The 13,964-nt window shown below is 41.8% G+C and overlaps 1 protein-coding gene across 8 annotated transcripts in view; it reads right to left on the bottom strand.

Annotated features, from left to right (window-relative positions):
* Nucleotides 1–13,964, bottom strand: part of KIAA1328 (KIAA1328 ortholog) — a 265,733-nt gene that overhangs the window by 32,337 nt on the left and 219,432 nt on the right. For 6 of the 8 annotated variants that reach the window (XM_037902428.2, XM_043547687.1, XM_037902429.2 and 3 more), the window contains one exon: nucleotides 8,877–8,985. In XM_037902428.2, coding sequence (XP_037758356.1) covers nucleotides 8,877–8,985 — 109 coding nt within the window. Of the gene's footprint in view, nucleotides 1–765; nucleotides 1,372–4,532; nucleotides 4,588–8,876; nucleotides 8,986–13,964 lie in introns of those variants that run through there. The other 2 variants (XM_037902426.2, XM_043547689.1) reach the window with 2 other exon arrangements.

Below are 13,964 nucleotides of genomic sequence, written 5' to 3'. Positions count from 1 at the left end.
CATTTCCACTCATTTTAATATAAAATCCTGACAGATCCACACAGCTGAATAGGGGGAAAACGTTTAAGGAATATGCAGCTGTAATAGTCCTCCCCCAGCTAGTCAAGTCTGGAATAAAAGATGATCAAAAAAACTTGAAGATTTAGTGCTAGATTAATGCAAATATCTGCCTGTTTGCCAGTGTACTTTTTGATTAAACTGGCATACATCAAGTACAATTAGAAAGGTTATTTATAACTAAGAAATACATAATTCTGCATTTTGATGAGGGTGACAATTACAGCTGACAGTTACTAATTAACATTAATCCTTTTGCACTGGGAGTCAGAATTTCCTGCTGGGATTTTTGTTGTCTGCAATGGACACAAGAAAACTGCCATCGCCAAGCAGTTGTCAGTACAAGCAAGTGTCCTCTGTACTCATAACAAAAATAATAAAGTCTCCATTCATGTTTGAAATTAGATAACCTCAGGTATTTGTACAGAATACCGTTTCACAATTAAGCCTGTGACTACAGCATTAAATATAATTACGCATGGCATTTTCATGGTTAAACCCAATTCCAGGGTCTCCCAAGAGTATGTTTCCTAGGATAATGGCTTTTTTCAGCCCCAGGTCACAAATCTCCCACTGTTTAACTTGTTTTCTTATTCCAATTTTAGGTTCTCATCTATGTTTATCTGGCCTGGCGAGTTTAAAGATTTTAACCACACTAATAAACACTGCAGATGTGGAGTGGTCTTTCCCCCGTCTCCAACATTTTCAGAAGCAGCATGGCGGTGCAAATACTGAAGATGCAGCTGATGATGCATATCAGTTTGCTACAGCTGCATATCTAAGATGTGGCAAAAATCAGTTCATTTTTTCCCTTTACCTACTAAACCAGGAACATTTTGGTTTTGAAAACAAATCTGACTTTCCAATTCCAACCTTCCAAAATTGCTTGGTTCCTTTGCCTGATTTTTTAAAATTTACACCCCCATAGTGTCCCCAAACATAATTTTACACCATAAAAATTGTTGACCTAATCAGATGTCTTTTATCGAATCATAGAGATGGAAACAAAAACAGATTTTGTATGCATGCGTTATCAAGAGGCAAATTATCAGCATTACAATCTCAGCCATTGCCTTTTCAAGCAAATGCAACAGAAAATTCACTTATGGCCCTTTTTCCAACTGCTTTGAAACAGAAGTAGAGACCTGGTCCAAATCTAGTCTAGGTCAGAATCTGTGTTTCAACATAGTTCATCCACTCCATAAAGCCCCTGAATAAAGAGAGTCAAGGTGCTTACCATATGGGTCGACTGATTGGGTTGGAATCAATGTGGATACAAATAAATGAGATGTCAGAAAAGGAGCTCTGCAAGATCTAAGTAAAGTAAACCATAATGTACTACTTACAAAGTGTTGTAATTTTCACATTTATTTTGTAAGCTTTAAATAGATGGGTTATTTCTACATACGGAGGTGCCCAACTAAAATCAAGATAAGTGATATTAATGTCCTATGGCCAGTATTATTGAACCTCGAAAGCAATAAACTATGAGTCGATAAATATTACATTTGCAACATAGTTAACATTCTTCTACTGTCTCTGGCACTTATTACACATTGTAACCACAAGTCTACAATACATTATTCATATTTGGGGTGTCACTGAGTGATGGATTGCTGTAAGAGAGGCTGTCCTTTAAATAAATCAACAAATAAAAATGCAAATGTTAACATTTTCAGCCACAACTTTTTCCATCTTGAATGGGGAATGAAAATTTAACATTATATCGACAGCCAGCAGAGAGAACAATTAACAGCCTACACTGTGAATACGAGAGATTAATTTGCCAGTGTCTGGTTTTATCACTCGCATAAGCAACTATATTGGACTTTTCGTGCTGTTAGCTCTCCTCGGGGAACAGAGAAAACTTGTTTCCTATCATGTTCACCACCTCATTCACTGCCCCTCTCCACACACCCTCTTAATTCCTTAAAATGGTTACAAGTTGGACAAGGAGTGGAAGATGTTTTTTCTCCTTTTGAATCTTAAATTGTGTCTGATACCAAGAAAAAAAAAGTTTCCTTTCCTTCAGAAGTTTTTGCTTCTACAAGATCTCTATAGAAGGAAGAACTTAGTACCGAATAACATTTTAAGAGCAGAAACACATTTAGGCATCCATGGCACTTGCATCTCAAAAGCAGCTACTGTATATGCAAAGTTAATGCTTTTTCACATCACTGTTTCATTTATAAGTATTCAGTATAATGAATCGACTGTACAGCATGCCAATGTGCACTGTTAAATATACTCTGTGCATTACATTTGACATCAAATATTAATTTGCTGCAACGTCCCTGAATACTCATCTTCCTCATGTGAGATGTGTTAGGCAATTGGGTATGTAATTCTGTTTTTAAAATTTCCCCAAACACAAATTAACACAATGTAATCTGTTGGTAAAATTCCAAAAGGCCTTTATAGTCTAACTGATAATAGTATAGATGGGGTGTTATTTAATGTACATGTTGCAAAAACTTTTGGACATTGAAATAAAAGTGATTTAAAAGGACCTCAACTTCAAAAACATTCCATTAGCATTAAAGGCCTGATTTAAAGCTGCAACTAGAAAATGTAGGATTAATACTAAAACTCCAGGTTATCACCCAATCCCTTAAATTCATCTGACTGTACCTAAACTCAGCAGAAATAATTTTACTTAGTTGCCGTAAGAGAGAAACAGACTGCATTTCAGCAGAGTTCTCCGATGCTGTTCAAAACCTCCTAGCTTCTTTTTGCGTCTGACTGGTCGGCACTGTCTTAGGACTTACCAAGTCAGACCCTGACACTGCATCTGCATGGGAGACACCCCTGCACCTTCACAGTATCCCAAAGGCTTCAGTGGGGATCTGTGCAGATGAAGGAGTTTTCTGCACAGAGCCAGCTTCACAACTGGTGCTTCTGAAGAAAGTGTCTGACTTTATATTGTCACTTATAACCATTATAACCTATTTTGCAACAGGCCATTTGTTTTGCTGAGCTCAGAGGTCTCTTATATCAGAGCTGAGGCCTAGTTACTGTAGAACCTTCTTGAATCCCTTCACTTAGGCCTTGTCTACACTAGTTTTGTCGACAGAAGTCAGCGTGGAGAGCTCATGGTGCATCTTTCAAGCTGACCATGGCAGCTCCATGCAGAAAACACTCTGCCGCTTGGAGCACACCGGAGTTGTTGGATCTGCTGGCACTGTGGGAAGAGGAGGCTGTGCAGTCCCAGTTCTGCTCCAGCCATAAGAACTTTGATACCTATAGTCAGATTTCTCGTGGTATGTTGTATAAGGGCTATGAACAGGACACACATCAGTGCCATGTCAAGATAAAGGAGCTCAGGTAGGTGTACCAGAAAGCAAGGGAGTCAAACCACTGCTCTGTGCTGCACCAAAGACCTGCCGCTTCTATAAGGAGCTTGACACCATCCTCAGTGGTGACCCCACCTCCACCACCGAGAGCCCCAGGGATACTTCGACGGGGCTGGAGACAGTGGACTCAACCCTGAGAACGAAGTCATGGATGAGGAGGTCAAGTTGGAGGACGATGCAGACCACACGGCAGAGTCATCTGGTGGTACTGCGAGTCAGGACCATTTTTTTTATTGCAAGACCACAAATGCCTGCAATACCATAGAGAAGTACCCCTTTCTATTAATGTACTCTGTTGCACGATGGTCCAGGGCCAAAACTGGGACATACATGCCATCTATCACCCCGCCACAGTTAGGGAATCCCACTGCTGCAAAGCCATCCACTATTTCATGCACATTGCCAAGAGTCACAGTCCTTCGTAGGAGGATGCGATTAATGGCTCTGCACCCTTGCATTAATGTAGTCCCAGCAGTGGACTGCCTGACTTCAAACTGATTCGTGACTGACCGGTAGCAGTCTGGAGTTGCTAGCTTCCACACAGCAATCGCCACGCGCTTCTCCACCGAGAAGGCAGCTCTCATTCTGGTGTCCAGTGCTGGGGAGAGCTCTGCACACAGTTCCTGCAAGGTGTCTTTCCTCATCCAAAAGTTCTGCAGCCACTGCTCCTCATCCCAAACCTGCAGAATGATGTGATCCCACCACTCAGTGCTTGTTTCCCGAGCCCAAAAGCAACAGTCCACAATGTGCAACTGCTCCGTGAGTGCCAAAAGTGATCTAGTGGTGTTTCTTCCCACGTCACACAGCATGTAAGGCACTTCTGATTCCAGTTCAGATTGGGTGCTCATTATACACTGCATGACCAGCCACCATGCGTTCATAAGTGACCACAAAAGTAGAAAGCAATGCAGGATCCATCCTTTCAGACAGAGATGGTGGGTGCACAGTAAACAAGGGTAATAGAAAAATGTCGTGAAACACAGTCAGATGCCTGTAGAATGATGGATGAGAGGAAGGTGATCAGGAACAGTCAACATGGCTTCACCAAGGGCAAGTCATGCCTGACCGAACTGATTGCCTTCTAGGATGAGATAACTGTGGATATGGGGAAAGTAGTGGACATGATATATCTTGACTTTAGCAAAGCTTTTGATACGGTCCCCACCAGTATTCTTGCCTGCAAATTAAAAAAGTATGGATTGGATGAATGGACTATAAGGCAGATAGAAACCTGGCTAGATCATTGGGCTCAATGGGTAGTGATCAACGGCTCGATGTCTAGTTGGCAGCCGGTATCAAGCGGAGTGCCCCAAGGGTTGGTCCTGGGGCCAGTTTTGTTCAACATCTTCATTAATGATCTGGATGATGGGATGGATTGCATCCTCAGCAAGTTTGTGGATGACACTAAGCTGGGGGGAGAGGTAGATATGCTGGAGGGTAGGGATAGGGTCCAGAGTTACCTAGACAAATTGGAGGATTGGGCCAAAAGAAATCTGATGAGGTTCAACAAGGACAAGTGCAGAGTCCTGCACTTAGGAAGGAAGAATCCCATGCACTGCTACAGGCTGGGGACCGACTGGCTAAGCAGCAGTTCTGCAGAAACAGACCTGGGGATTACAGTGGACAAGAAGCTGGATATGAGTCAACAGTGTGCCCTTGTTGCCAAGAAGGCTAATGGCATATTGGGCTGCATTAGTAGGAGCATTGACAGCAGATCAAGGGAAGTGACTATTCCCCTCTATTTGGCACTGGTGAGGCCACATCTGCAGTACTGCATCCAGTTTTGGGCCCCACACTACAGAAAGGATGTGGACAAATTGGAGAGAGTCCAGCGGCGGGCAATGAAAATCATTAGGGAGCTGGGGCACATGACTTATGAGGAGAAGCTGAAGGAACTGGGCTTAGTCTGCAGAAGAGAAGAGTGAGGGGGGACTTGATAGCAGCCTTCAACTACCTGAAGGGGGGTTCCAAAGAAGTTCCAAAGAGTGAGGCTGTTCTCAGTGGTGGCAGTTGACAGAACAAGGAGTAATTGTCTCAAGTTGCAGTGGGGAGGTTTAGGTTGGATATTAGGAAAAAGTATTTCACTAGGAGGATTGTGAAGCACTAGAATGGGTTACGTAGGGAGTGGGGTGGAATCTCCATCCTTAGAGGTTTTTAAGGCCCAGCTTGACAAAGCCCTGGCTGGGATGATTTAGTTGGGGTTGGTCCTGCTTTGAGCAGGGGGTTGGACTAGATGACCTCCTGAGGTCTCTTCTAATCCTAATCTTCTATGCTTCTATGGGATGGAAAAAACTGCACCATGGGACATCGAGCATGCATCCAGGATGCATGGTGATCCATTCCGCCTTCCCACAACTCTTAGCCGCAGAAGGTGGCGAGTAGCACAGTAGAATAACTACCCACAGTGCATTGTTCTCTTTGTTGATGCTAGAGCACCAACCGTGGATGTGCTCTGCTGACAGGAGCATTGTGTGAATATGCACAAGCTGTGTAATTAGACCAGGTTTTGATTGTTGGCGTAACATGCACCAACAAAACTCTGTAGCGTAGACAACACCTTAGTGGAAAATGTAAAATTAGGATTGTGATATGAGGTTTAATAAAGGTCATAGCCTCTATTTCAGGGCTTCCTTCCCTACTGACATTTCCTTGCAGGTCACAGCCAAAAATACTGTCTTGCCTCTGGAAAACAAGAAGGGAGTGAGAGGAGTGAACAGATTCTGCAGTCATTCCTGGCCACCTGAGAGGATGATACTTTACAGCAGGCAGAGAAATTATGCTCTTAGGACAGGAACAGGGTTCACTCTTCTTCCAATAAGGCCACTAGCCCCTTGTTAGAGTCTGCCCAACCTGAACCTTGTTTATGGGTTTGCAGTGAAAGCCAAGCCTGCATCAACCAGGGTTTAAAAACTTCAGGATATGCAATGGAAAAGCTTCCCATACCTGTTGTGAACCAAACCTTGAGACATTTGCACAGATGCAAACACCTGACTTGCAAGTAGTTTAAATTTAACACACCATGCTGTGCCATGGCAGGCATGCATGTGAGCTACTTTCCGATGTCAGTATCTCAGATACCGAAACAGGGTCCATCTAATACCCCTTAAAAGTAGCTTATTAATGTTCATTCTGGAAGACAAATCTTTGGCATCTAGAATTAAGACTATTAAGCATCTCAAAACACAACACCTCTATTTCTAACACCTACCGCCAGTTTCACTCCACCCTTTTTGTCCCGGGGTGATTCATTCACAGTGAAGGAAGGAGGTAGTACCACTCTGTCTTTCTCAGGGGAGGTAGATTTAACACCCAATGAGAGCTCCTGTGGAACACCACCCAGAGAGGCTACAGAACTAGCACATCTTCTAGCCACCCTAGCCATGGCTACTTATCCAACCATTTTCTGAAGCTGAGGTAGCAAGCTTGTGCCCCTCATTGGCAGGGAGGTTGCAGACACTTTCTAACACCTTGTTCCTGGCAGATTTTCTACCGTAGCTGCCCTATGCCAGGATTTATGCTAGTTAGGGCTAGCATAAACCTGAACTGAATTAGCCCCTATAAGTTTAAATAGTGAAAAGTAATTAGATTACATCTACTGCAGATTAATTAAATATGTTCTTCGGCTCAGGCTTTGTACAGCAAGTTTCAGTCCCAAGAAAACGGTTGTAGTTAAACTTAATCTCTCAAATTGTGGATTATAAAAAACATGCTGACAGACCCTTAACTTTCGTGGCATAAAAGAGCTATAATTCTCAATATTGATTAATTTAGTGAGTTAAACTTGCAGTCTGAGCTTGTAATCATTCAGTGATAAATTTAGACTATGCATGCAGGGGTTTTTTGACGAAGAATAAAATCAGCTTTAGGCCTCCACAGAAACACTTGTCCATTTACCATTTTCAATTAGAGAAGCCCAGGAGTAAGGAAAAGCACAACATGGCTGTTTAACCTGGTCAATTACACTTACACAAGTACCAACAGAGACAGAGAAAAGCAAAGATCATAGAGAAGCCTGGAATTTGTCAGATTTTTTTATTCACTAATATGACGATTGACTAATCAGATTTATTTGACTGATCGCTTCCTGTATGTGACATAATTTTTAATGTTATATCTCAATGATTATTTTATGCTCCCATGCGGTTAGTATGGACCTTCTCTTGTTTTCAATCAGATTCCTTTTTCTGTACGACTTGATTTCTACAGTATAATTTTCTACAGTATAGTTTTCTTATACCTTCTCCTCATTGCTTGTAGGAGAGTTTCAGCCTTGTTTCTAAATTGTCACTAGAAAATACCCAACAATATCTCACAGACACTCATCATTAGACAATGTTGGCTTCTGAAGATAATGCTTTATTGCAGTTTTGTGCTTTTTTGTTTGTTTAAACATGTAGTTGTGGAAAGCAGAACCCTTCTATCTGTCTAGGTTTTATATCCTTCCAGAAATATCATCCTTTTTTTTCCAAAAGAAAAAAAATGTTGTTTACGTTACTGAATAAGTACAAATTTGTAATAATAATAATAGTTTTTCACCTATTATATGTCACAAGTTTCCTCAGAAGATAGAAATGAACTGCCAGCCTCTGCCAAGAATGTAGGGATGATACAGAATTTAGTCCATTGGGTTAAAAAAAAAATTAAACACTGATTCAGCTGCCAAGCCCTTTAGTTTCTTCAAGTAATTTTTAACTCTTCTTGGGAACTGTGTCCTACATTTTATTCATCTGTTGCACAGAGCAATCAAACTAGTATTCTATAACATTGTATATTCCTGTAGTACCATACACTGACTCATTTAGTTTAACTAAAGATTTTGTTGAAACAAAGTGTAAGCGTGGGGTGTATTTTTTTTTTTTTTAAATACTCACGACTAGAATTGTAATCCCCCAAAAAGGCAAAGTTGTTTTTCAGTCCAACAAGGGTAACGACAATTCAGCTTTCTTCTTTTTCTTTGGAATAAGAGGGATAATGCTGCTCTCCCAAAGCCTTTAGAGCTGATGTATAGTATAATCAGGAATTGCTGACTTAATGTGATTTTGTAGCTGGTCATTAAACACAAAATAACATTTCTACAAAATATTTTAAAAGAAATGTCATTGGAAAAAATATGAGGGGGAGGGGTATTAAAATCTTCAAGTGGATTTAAAACCTAACCAGGGTTAATGCCATCCCTTTAAACTATTTACAAATGTATTTAATGTCAGGACTTGGAACTTAAAATACCTTCTGGTCAAAATTCAAGTAAAATTAAAACGTTAGAACTTGGCATATTCCTGCTTATCTTATTCTAACAAGCAATTTAAGGCTTACTATAAATGTCAAAGGACATGGCAGTTTTTAGTTTATATTATCCACCTTGCGTTAACATGAAATATCACAGAAACTCAGCCACTTCCCTGCATCTTGGGCAATATGATGGTTGCCTTTGCAGAATCTTAAACCAGAGATTACCCAGCAGCTTACCGTGATGTGTCATGCTGGATTGGTGATGTGGCTGTGGTTACAAGCTCTTTTCTGCTGCCTGTCAGTACAGGAGATGTAGCCGCATCCTTTCTAGATCCTGACGCTGTCCCTGTGGAAAGGAGAAGAGGCAATCAAGCTGGGTATTAGAGGCTGGAAAGTTTTGGACAGCTCCTTCACTGTTTGCATTATTACATAAGGCCCAAAAGTTGTGCCACTCTTCAGGGTACTGTATATACAGTGAGACAGCAACCAAAGGATTTGTTACCAGCTGACAGGTGCTGTGCATAAAATACATTTTCAGGATCATGCTGAATGATATTTTCATAATATGCCATCCATTGCAGTCTGTACAATACTACCATGTTTCCAAAGTTTGACAGACTTGCATTGCCATCACGGCTTGGAATGTCCACCGTACCAATTTTAGTTGAAAGCTCTCATGAGCTTCCACAAGAAGTTACATTTTCCTTGTCTTCTTTTTAAGTATAACCATGAGAATATATGAATCCAAAACCACAAAACTCTTGGTCTGTCCCTCTCTCCTTCCCTCCCAAAAAGGTAACAACATTGTGCACTTAGCTTACTACAATGCCTTTCATTAGAGCACCACTAACGATGATTAGCTCCCCACAGCACCCTTGTGACGTTGGTAAGGATTACTGGTAAGGATTATTTCTAAATGGGTAAATTAAAGTTAAGTGAGTCTGCACAGAAAGTTGGTGGCAAAGCTAGGAATACATGACAGGCTATTGGACTAGATGGACCACTGGGCTAATCCTGTATGGCAATTCCTATACATTCTGACTGCAAGTGTCCCTGCTCTCAGCACTAAACACTGCCTAACCAAACATTAAATATGTGACAACCACCAAGTGTCAGCAAAAATTAGAAGCCTGACTATTAAGTATCACCATTGCACCTAAGTATTTTAGAGCTTTCTGAACAATGGGTAATATTACCTGTCATATGTGCTGAAATCATAATGAGAAATCAATGATGGAATTTCAGCTAATACTGAATTTTCATAGTTTTCTAGATGCCAGTGAGACTCAACATTATTTGAAAATGTTCTGAGGGTTCAAATATGCGCGCACATACACACACACACACACACACACACACAGTCCTATCATAAGAAAAATTGTATTAGCGTTTTGGTGGTTGCTTAAAAAAAAATAAAGTTCTTCCAGCTTCACTCTACTACACTGTGTGTTAGCACTGAGTGGCAAGAATCCCCAACTTAACAAACAGTTAATTACTGCTCAAAGAATTCTTAAAATTACCATGGCAATGCATGTTAACCAGGTGCCCCAGCAACTTGGGACCACCATCCATGGTAAAAGGTGCATCCACAAAAAAAGACTGGGGACCTCTTGCTTGCCCTTGTTGAATAAAACATGTTTAGAAACAGGTTCACAGAACAGTCTCTCTCTTCCTCTCTCTTATAACTTTCTACTCCATGAGGAAACAGGGCCTTCGCCACTGCCTTCCATCCTTGCTGGTCTCCTGCTGCAGAGTTGGTGTTTTCCAGTGTCGTTCTGATGGCTTTCACTTTTGCTTCTACTGTGTCTTCCCATGTTATCCTTCATCTACCTCATCATTTCTTGTCCTCGGGGTTCCAGCTCAATACCTGTCTCTCCTCCATGTATGTCCTAGCCGTCTCTATTTTCGTTCCATAATTTTCTGTCCTATCTGTTTCTGTTTCATCCTCCTCCAGAGTTCTTTGTGATTTCTTCTATCTGATATTAAGGATTTGTCTAAGGCAGCTATTTATGAAAACTTGGAGTTTAGATAGTAAGGTCTGTGACAGGGTCAGGCCAGATGGCTACAGGAGAGTGACAGAAGGCAGATATATTAGCCCCAGGTTAAGTAGGTCCCTTTTCCCTGGGTAAGGTAACCAGGGAAGGTTCCAGAACAATCAGGAACTTTCTGGAAACAATTAAGGCAGACAGGCTGATTAGAACTCCTGCAGCCAATCAAGAAGCTGCCAGAATCAATTAAGACAGGCAGGCTAATCAGGGCACCTGGGTTTTAAAAGGAGCTCACTTCAGTTTGTGGTGTGCGTGCGATGAGCTGGGAGCAAGAGGAGCAAGAAGCTGAGAGTGAGAAGGCGAACTACTAAAAGACTGAGAAGTACAAGCATTACCAGACATCAGGAGGAAGGTCCTGTGATGAGAATAAAGAAGGTGTTGGAAGGAGGCCATGGGGAAGTAGCCCAGGGAGTTGTAGCTATCACACAGCTGTTACAGGAGCCACTGTAGACAGCTGCAATCCACAGGGCCCTGGGCTGGACCCCGGAGTAGAAGGGGGACCCGGGTTCCCCCATCCCTCCAACTCCCTACTTGATACTGGAAGAGTTGACCTGGACTGTGGGTTCCACCATAGGGGAAGGTCTCTGGCCTGTTCCCCCGATCCACTAGGTGGATCAGCAGAGACTGCGGGGATTGTTCTTGTTCCTTTTCCCCATGCTGGCCAGTGATGAGGCTAACTGAGTGAATGGCAGATTTGAGCCACGAAGGTGGCCAAACTGAAGGCTGCTGTGAACCTCTTAGGCGAGCAAATCCGCCAATAAGCGCAGGACCCACCAAGGCAGAGGAGGAACTTTGTCACAGGTCTTAATAAGCCTCCAAGTCTCAACACCATATAGTAAGACTGACTTTATAATGGTGTTAAATATTCCAAGTTTAGTTTGGAGGGTAAGATTTCTATTTCTCTAGCTTGGCTTTAGAGCTGCAAAGGCATGTCTGGCTTTCACTATTCTGGCTTTAATGTCTCCAGCTGTTCCACCAAGATATGTCAAATATCTATTGCCAAGATATGTCAAATATCAAACCTCTTCTATGTCAGTCCCAGAAAGCATTATTAAGACCGCAGAACAGGGGCACAGAATGGACTTCCACAGAGAAGTTAGAGAACTCTGATTTTGCAGATGGCACCAAGAAGCTATCCCATACCCATAGAGACATACATGCTGAAACAAATGATCTCCAAGCCTATGCACAATTAGTAGAGTTGAATTTCAAACATGAGAAAACAAATCATGTGAATCAACAGACAACAAGAAAAACTTCACAGAATAGTGGCACAAGAGTATTAGATTCTGAGAAAACAACACTGAGGAAATAAAGAAACCCAATGAATGTGAGAAAAAGTATTAATATCTCAGCGTAGGAGAAGACTGAAGCATTTTATTCTCACTGCATAACAAGGCATAGTGATGCCTGTAGTCAAACAGTTACGAAATGATAAAGTACCTGCTCTTGACAATATTTCATCAGAACTGCTAAAGAATGGAAGCTTGGATTTAGTTCACTGGCTCCATAGTTCTCTTAAAAGTTCAGGAAACCTGCCACATTCCAGAATATTGGAAAAGGGGCTGCATCATTCCCTTTTTTAAAAAAGGAGAGCAATCAGCTTGCTCAAATTAAAGGGGAGTATCACCGCTGTCAGTCCCAGAGAAGGTTTATGATCATTCTACTGAACTGACTGAAATACAGTCTCAACCCAGAAATGAGAGACAGACAACCAGTGTGGTTTCCATCCAGGTCGATTTACAATCCATGCTATATACGTTCTGTAGAATGTTAGTGAAAAACGACTAGAGCGACAAAAGGAAGTTAACATTGCGTTTATAGACCTTTGTAGCTGCCTTTGACTCCAATCAATCAATCGGCCCTGTGGATACTGCTACGCCAGTTTGCAGTGCCTGAGGATTTAGTGTGCCTAGTGGAGGAACTGTATTGCAGTACACTTAGCTGTATGAGGTCAACGGTTGTATTACACACTGGTTTTCAGTAAAATCAAGAGTACACCAAAGAATGAGTTCTCTCACCTACTTTATTTAATGTTGTAATAGACTGTCTGATGACAAAGCTGATAGAGGCCAAAGTTGAAGATGTGAGATTTACAGATTCATCTCGAGTATGCAGAAGACATTAACTTACTTGGAGAGACTACTGTCCAGCTACAGCTGGAAGAGCTGTGAAAAACTGCAGAATCTATGGGATTTAGATCAATGGTGATAAAACCAAAGCTATACATACCTCCTATAAAATGGAAACCAATGACCTGCCAGCACTGCATGTAGATGGCAAGGACGCTGAATGGCTGAATAGTTTTATCTATCTGGGTCGTTGGTTGACAGCAGGAGGGTTTATATCCAAAGAAAGTCACTTCGTGGATCAGTCTCATATCAATGGCATTTCAGCACTTCAAAGCACATCTGCTTGGGCTGTGGGATGTCTGTGTGACAACTAAGATACAAGCATTCAACGAGCAAGTGATAATGACTGTTATATGGGGCAGAAACATGGCCATTAAAAACAGCTGAGGAGAGGAAACTAAACAGATTTCAGTGTAAGAAATTATGATGTATTCTTAACATTTGTTGGTTTGACTTTGTCACAAACAAAGAGATGTTCAGACAATCCTGTCAAGTTACAGCCTTGCACCAGTTGAGAACAAGATGACCGCAATGGTGGAGTCACGTCCAATGAACAGAAGATTATACGGTTTTACAGAAGGCTTATAGAGCTGAGGTCAAAGTGAAGCAAAGCATGCGGCTGACCATGAATGAGGTTGGAAAATGCAGTTTTCAGGGATTTAAGAAGCCTACATCCTTCCATATAGACTCTTGCCGAAGGAAGAAAGCTTGCACGGGACTGCTAAAGGTGGAAGTCCATTCTACAAACCACCGTGACTACATCATAGCCATGTGAATCTGTTGCCACTGCTGCATTCAAGGCAAGTTAGACTAACTGCACTAAAAAGAAAAATACAGAGAACCAGAGGTCATCAATACAGCTTCATGAGGGCCTGCTGAAAGATCTGAGTGTAAAAATATTAACAGGTCTAGAAATAGAGAACACGTCTGCGAATTAAATGGAAATATACTGAGTCAGGGCTTGTAGCGATAAGACAGGACAGCATAGAAAAAGACAGTTACCTTTTTGTAACTGTTGTTCATTGAGATGTGTTGCTCATGTCCATGCCATTGTAGGTGTGTGTGCGCTCGCCACGTGCACTGGTGCTGGAAGTTTTCCCCTCAGTGGTATCTGTAGGGGACCAGCTCTGGCGCCCTCTGGAGTG

Source organism: Chelonia mydas, chromosome 5, assembly GCF_015237465.2.
Source record: "Chelonia mydas isolate rCheMyd1 chromosome 5, rCheMyd1.pri.v2, whole genome shotgun sequence".
NCBI classification, from domain to species: Eukaryota; Metazoa; Chordata; order Testudines; family Cheloniidae; genus Chelonia; species Chelonia mydas.
The sequence above is the reverse complement of the archived record's forward strand: the minus strand, read 5'-3'. Positions and strand labels throughout refer to the sequence as shown.